The 7500-nt window shown below is 39.7% G+C and overlaps 1 protein-coding gene across 1 annotated transcript in view; it reads right to left on the bottom strand.

Annotated features, from left to right (window-relative positions):
• The window catches only part of LOC121697519 (MAP7 domain-containing protein 2), a 16327-nt gene extending 10750 nt beyond the window's left edge, over nt 1-5577 (bottom strand). Inside the window, exons 1-3 of the mRNA XM_042079061.1 lie at nt 5495-5577; nt 2295-2337; nt 841-963 (exon numbers count right to left, since the gene is read on the bottom strand). Of these exons, the coding sequence (XP_041934995.1) occupies nt 841-963; nt 2295-2336 (165 nt within the window). The 5' untranslated portion in view covers nt 2337; nt 5495-5577. The remainder of the gene's footprint in view (nt 1-840; nt 964-2294; nt 2338-5494) is intronic.
• Between the last annotated feature and the right edge of the window lie 1923 nt (nt 5578-7500).

Raw genomic sequence — 7500 nt, 5'->3', positions numbered from 1 at the left:
AATCTCTAACTGTGGAGTTCCCATACCAGGTGATGATGCTACCAGTTAGAACACTCTCAACCGCTGAAGTGTAGAAGGCCTTCATGATGGATGTAGAAACTTTGAATTTCCTTAGCTGACGAAGGAAGTAGAGTCGTTGTCTGGACTTCTTCAGAACATATTGAGTGTTAACAGTCCATGTTAAGTCTTCAGTAATGTGGACACCAAGGTATTTAAAACTTGTGACTCTCTCTACAGGTTGCCCGCTGATCATTAGTGGGGTGTAACTGTAGATCTGCTGCTGCCTTCTGTAATCCACTACCATTTCCTTGGTTTTATTGATATTCAGTGTCAAGCTGTTAGATTGACACCACTGTGCCACCTCATCAACCTGATCCAAGTAGAACTGTTCATTGTTGTTACTAATCAGGCCCAAGATCACTGTGTCATCTGCAAACTTGATGATGGAGGTATGACTACTGTTGGCTTATCCTGTAAATATCCTGTATCTTAATACTTTCATAACATTAGCCCTAGCACCAGATCTGTCTGTCTCTGTGCTGGTGTCCTGTTGCTACCCCCTTGCCCTTCCAGTGAAACAGATGCTTTCAAAGCATTGTTTTGCTTGGCCGACCTTAGAATGATGTTAGCCTATTTAAGATTATGGCATGATTGTTGTGAGAACACAATTTGACGCCAGTCTGCGAGCAAAGTCACAATAGATCTAATTTCACATCTCGTTCAATAAGTGCAGCAGTTTTGCAGTCAGAATTCCTGCTATCAGCAGAGGGAAAGCAACTGAAGGAAGAGAGCAGAGTGTTTGCAGACGAGAGTGGGCCGCATATGGAAGCAGTCACTCACCCGATCCTCTCTCTTCTCTCTAAACTCGCTGTCTGAGAAGCCTGCATCTTGGTCGTCTGCGTCCGGATCACCCTGCTTCTCCAGGAAGATATAGTCCTCCTCTCTGCAAATCTCCCTCATAGACTACAAGAGAGGTGAAGGGGGTCACAGACCACCAAGAGGGATGACATATACAACACATACTGTACAAATTGAATCTATCCTTTTAAAATGTGGACTATTTTTTTTTTATATATATATATCTTTTTATACATAGTTTGGGCCTTTTTTAGCAGGGGCATTTTGAACATTCTACCTGAAGATTCTGATCTGCAAAAATGTGATATTCTAAAATTCCATGTTTAATTCAATGAACCCAGATATTCTTTAGAACATTACATTTCCAACATTCTGGCTTAAGGGTTAATCTGACAGAACAGGGAAGGGAGTGACAGGATGCGAGTGGTCAAGAGCTATGGGCGGGACCACGAAATGACCTGGGTCGGACTGGAACCATGGGCACTGGAGATACAGCTACCCCCAAAACGTAGACTATTTCATCGTTTATGTAATGTAATGTACACGTTCCACACTATCATTATAATATCTCTCAGTCAGGACTACCTACCACACTACACAGCCTTTCATAGTGTAATTGCATTCTGACAAATGCAAATGCTAAATGCTTACACTGCATGAAATATGGCGTAATATGTTGAGTAAGAATGAGTAATAATGTTATTAATTGTCGGAAATTACAGGAATAGGGACCGGATTAAGATTTTGGTTTGGATTAGGGGTTCCACGTAGGATTATGTAATTGCATAGCATAAATATGATGTTGCACACTGATAATCTGCTGTACTTAATTAAATATATACAATATATCAGGGCAGATACAAGCAGATAACCCACTGATAATCATGATGTTCCGCTGTACTTAATTAAACACAATATACTGTATCAGGGCAGATACAAACAGATCCCCCTTGGGACTGTGGATTTAGCTAGCGGTGTATCCATTCTATATCCAGCGTAGGCCATAATTATTCATACCCGTAATTCATATTTTGATTTAATACGATTTCTTATTTGACCAATAACACACAGAAGTTGGTCAGTGGCTTAGCTAGCAGGATGGCAGTCTGGCTGTGTAATTGTGAAGACTTATGAAGTGTAAAAAGTCACGGATGGCTGTGTGAGTCAGACCACAGCAGAACTTTGCCTACTGGCGTCAAGGACATGAAATGTCCAGTGAGGGTGTGAGGTAGCCTCCCTCCTCTTATACACCACAACACACACACACACACACACACACACATGCACAGACACACACACACACACACACACACACACACACACACACACACACACACACACACACACACACACACATGCATGTACTGTACACACACACGCACACACACACGCACACACACATACACACACACATAAATCATACAGAGTGTACTTACCTTTGACATTGGAATCCCAGCAAACCTCTTCATGTGGGCCATCCTGACACACACACACGAGGGCACCCAGGACACAACACACACACACACACACACACACACAAACACACACACACACACACACACACACACACAGGATACAACAAACAAACAAACAAACAAACAAGATTTTCACTTCACTCCAGATAATCAGTATATGTTACACAGCAATACTAATATTATGTTTACATTGGCATTACATTAGCAGTAGCTTCTATCCAAAACAACTTACAACAATAAACATTACATTAGTATTAAATATTTGTCAGCTGTGCTGCACCTGTTAACTTGTATTGATTCTAATGGGAAACAATCCCTGCCAGTGCATCTGAAACCCATTAAAGCATATCACACCAATCATCCACAACTGTTTGGAGAAGCACAACACAACACAGCACATTCTCCACAGACGAGAGGCCCCGTGATCTCTGCAGATGTCCTGCTAAAGCGCACTGCACTGAAGACAGAAATGGATCGCTATTTATCACATCCTAACATCATATGACTATTTGTTTACTCCTCATTGTCCAAGCAGTTCTACCTTTTAGTGGAGACAGCAGGGTCCATTCTGTCCTTACTTGCTATTCATCTGTCTGACACTTTCATCCAAAGCCACTTAGGTCAATTATTACAAGGGCCAGTGTCCTCAGAGTAACTTGGGGTTAAGTGGTTTGTTCAAGTGCACAATGGTGTGTGTGTGTGTGTGTGTGTGTGTGTGTGTGTGTGTGTGTGTGTGTGTGTGTGTGTGTGTGTTTGTGTGCGTGTGCAGGGACGCTGCTAGAAAATTGGGGAAATATCGTTATCGGGGGGGGCATTCAGTGCTGGGCCCTTAGAACCGTGTGTGTGTGTGTGTGTGTGTGTGTGTGTATGTGTGTGTGTGTGTGTGTGTGTGTTTGTGTGTGTGTGTGTGTGTGTGTTTGTGTGTGTTTAAGCGCCTTGCTCAAGTGCACAATGCTGTGTGTGCATGTGTGTGTGTGTGTGTGTTGTGTATTGATCCCCTTGGGGATCAATAAAGTATCTATCTATCTATCTATCTATCTATCTATCTTGTGTTCTAACAATCCAAGAGTCACTGTTTGTCATGCTATCTTGTAGGTACTTATTTCCATTTAACAGTTTAACATCTGCTATTTCTTCATCTAGTGTTGAGTGTTGTTAATTACATTGTATTTAAACATTTTTAGTCATTTAAATGAGGCTTTCATCCAAAGGGACTTACAAGAACACACACACACAAGAACACACACACACACACACACACACACACACACACACACACACACACACACACACACAGGATACAACAAACAAACAAACAAACAAACAATCCCAGCAAACCTCTTCATGTTGGCCATCGTAACACACACACAGCTTTTATCCAAAGTAACTTACAAGTGAGGAACAATATTCGGTAAAACTGTATAATAACTACACATAATTCATTATTTATTAAGCCTTTGTTACTTATTAGTTAATGGTTTGTTCATCATTAGTTATTTCTAATTTATCATCAGTAAAGCATTTGTTCACACAGTTCTAAATAGTTTGTTCATAGTAAATAAGCCTATATCTTAAATATGTTTATACATTATTGTTAATACTTAATAAATGATGCAATAATATGTTTTTGATTAAGTAATGTTTCCATTATTTAACAGTTGTTACATACACATGCACTAATGATTTGTTAGGGTAAGGATACATATTTTATAAACCACTTCCTAATACTATAATTAATAATTAACTCAGGAGTTGCAAGTGGTTAGTTAATGATATTTTGTGAGCTCATCTAAAGTGAGGTTGTTTTATGCCTTGCAACACATTTACAAATGAGTTATAGTTTACACTTGCATTTATTCATTTAGCCGACACTTTCACCCAAAGCGACTTACACATGTCAATAAAATTAAAGGGCAAGGCCACATTGGTGGACGCTGGGGTTTGAACCCCCAACTTTATAGGTTACTGCATGTTAACCCGGCTCCCTATCCACTACACTACCTGTGCCCAGTGGTATTACCCAGTAGTGGTCAATTCAAAAATATAATATAGATATGTGTGTTTACTATGAACAAACCATTTTAACTGTGTGTAAACATGATTTACAGATGAGAATTAATGTAGGAATAATGATTTACAAATGAAGAATACAGCATTTAATAATAGTTTACAGATGTTTAATAACAGTGTGTAGTAGAAGAAAACAGAAACTCTTGCATAGTTGTAGGGGCTTCTATCTGGGCCAAGGTAGTGTAGTGGATAAGGAGCTGGATTAGCATGCAGTAGCCTGAAAAGTTGGGGTTCGATTCCCAGCTTTCACTGTTACAGTATGTCAATGGCCTTCAATTTAATTGACATGTGTACGTCGCTTGTCTGCTAAATGAATGAATGTTAATGTAATCTTTACAACTCATTTGAAAATGTGTTGCAAGGCATAGAAAGTCCTCACTTTAGATAAGCTCACAAAATATCATTAACTATCCACTTGTAACCCCTGAGTTAATCATGAATTATAGTATTAGGAAGTGGTTTATAAAATATGTATCCTCACCCTAACTAATCATTAGTGTATGTGTATATTATTGCATAATTTATTAAGTATTAACAATAATTCATAAAAATATTTTAGATATAGGCTTATTTACTATGAACAAACTATTTATAACTGTGTGTACAAATACTTTATTTATGAGAATTAACATAGGAACAATGCTTTACAAATGATGAACAAAGCATTTTGTAATAGTTTGCAACTGGTTTATAATAAGAAAATGATTTCATTATAAGTGGTTGTTTCATTACTTATTAAATATAAATCATGTACTTACAAACATATTTTTGGATAGGCTTATTTACTATGAACAAACCATTTATAATAGTGTGAACAAATGCTTTACTGATGATAAATTATGTATGAACAAAAAATTACTAATAATGAACAAACCATTAACTAATAAGTAACAAAGGCTTAATAAATGATGAATTATGTGTAGTTATTATAAAGTGTTACCCAATATTCAAGCAAGTCACAGTACAACAGGAGACTCAGGAGAGTAAACAATTAAGACTGTCTTTACAAACAAACAAAACAAACAAACAAATAAACAAACAAACAAATAAGATACCAAGGGTTCTGATGACCCTGGGTGCTATATACTCACCTGCCAAAGTGTCTATGTCCAGTGTAATCCTGGTCACTGTCTTATCCTCTGCTGTTTGCACTACTGTTGTTCTGAACCAGCCCATCTCTTTGGGCCCCTGTAATATAGCATGACGACACGGCGCTGTTGTGACAGCTATTTCAGCACGGCCATGGCAGAAGTGTCACCCAGGCGATAATAAAACCACATGCCCAGATACGCATGATAGATTGATCCGGCCAGGCACTCTCCCCTGGCCTGGCACACTTCGACATTGTGTGAGGCCTGGTCTCTGCAGGCACTGCAAGTCCGTGTAGCTTCTGATTCTGGATGCTTCCGCATAGGTCATCTGAAGGCCTGGTTGTGTTGGCTGTTACTGTACACATGCTGTGGGGTCGTTCTTTTGCAGAGCAGGTCTTGGCATCAGAGAGTCCCCTTAGAATTATAAGTTATAATATTAGTTTGGGGGGCAGCCGTGGCCTACTGGTTAGGGCTTCGGGCGTTGAACCGAAGGGTTGCCGGTTCGATCCCCGACCCAGAAGGAAAAATGTGCCCACATGCCCACATCCACGGCTGAAGTGCCCTTGAGCAAGGCACCTAACCTCTCACTGCTCCCCGAGCGCTGCTGTAGCAGGCAGCTCACTGCTCCGGGTTAGTGTGTGCTTCACCTCACTGTGTGTTCACTGTGTGCTGTGTGTGTTTCACTAATTCACGGATTGGGATAAATGCAGAGACCAAATCTCCCTCACGGGATCAAAAGAGTATATATACTTATACTATACTGTACTTATACATAAGGTACTATCTGACATTTTTGTCAAAACTGATTATTGACATAAAGTTGTGAGCATTTCTGGACATTATATCTAAAGAGGCTTGTTCCACGTATCAGTATAACTCTGTGGAATTGTAAAACTTTGAAGCTCAGCATCTCAGAAGTACTCAGAATGCAGACAGAACCTTATAATTCCAAGGGGACGAGATAGTCAACCACAGTCAGTGGAATGAGAAACTTCTTAAAAGTGAAACTGTAGGTTTATAGAGTTCATTTTGAAAGGTAGCTTTTGTTTTGAAGTCAGCTAATGAGGGTTAAGGAGCTAGCATGCAGTAGCTTGAAAAATACCTGGCTTCTACTGTTGTGCCCTTGAGTTGGACAATGGCCCTTGTAATTTAATTGACATATGTAAGTCACTTTGGACCAAAGCTACTGCTAAATGAATGAATGTAAATGTTACTGTAGCCTGGTGTGAAGAGTCCAAACTTTGTTTGGCAGGTGACCCTATTGATGATGTCACAAAATGTTGGCAACCTCAATCATTCACAACATGAAAGAGAGTGCATCTCATCTCTGTTGTAACATCCAGTTCAGAGCGGTATTTCCCCCAAATGTCCTAGCAAGCTAATTTGTTTGCTTGGCTAATTTGCCTGGTTGTTTTGTTTCTTTGAAGCAATCCAAGTAGCAAAGTTGTTTTGCTGCTTTGAAGTTATCAGGCATTATTACCCACTAGTGCAGTGGCTGTTCAAACATGCTATTCCTGTAGCCCAATTACATGCCTGCAGGTAGGCCTGCTTTAAAAATAGAATAGGGAAAAACATAATTCCAGGTAAGCATTCAATAATGAATAGGCCCAGGGTGCAATTTGTAGGGGGGATGGGGGGGATTTCCCCCCCTCTGGTCTTGATATCCTCCCTCTGCTTAATTATTTTCATCGCCGGGGGGGTGGGACAACATTTATCCCCCTCTGCCCCTCATATTGATTAATGCTACTTCATATAAGTAAAGCGCTGCAACGTGAGAACAGTCTAGTAGGCTAGCCTACTATGGACTGTGTAATCCATCATAAATGGCTAGTTTCAATGGAAAAGTTAGCTGGACAAATGAAAGAAAACGAGAAGGATTCAGTGAAGCATATCGTCATATTTTAGAACCTTCAAAATGATGAATAGGCCTACAGATAATATAATAATATAATACATGTGAAGTGAGCAGAATTTAAGCATGGCTACATGTGACATTTTTTACAAAT

The sequence above is a fragment of the Alosa sapidissima genome, chromosome 22, assembly GCF_018492685.1.
Source record: "Alosa sapidissima isolate fAloSap1 chromosome 22, fAloSap1.pri, whole genome shotgun sequence".
Classification (NCBI taxonomy): Eukaryota; Metazoa; Chordata; class Actinopteri; order Clupeiformes; family Clupeidae; genus Alosa; species Alosa sapidissima.
Note: the sequence above shows the minus strand (reverse complement) of the source record. Positions and strands in the feature narration are given on the sequence as shown.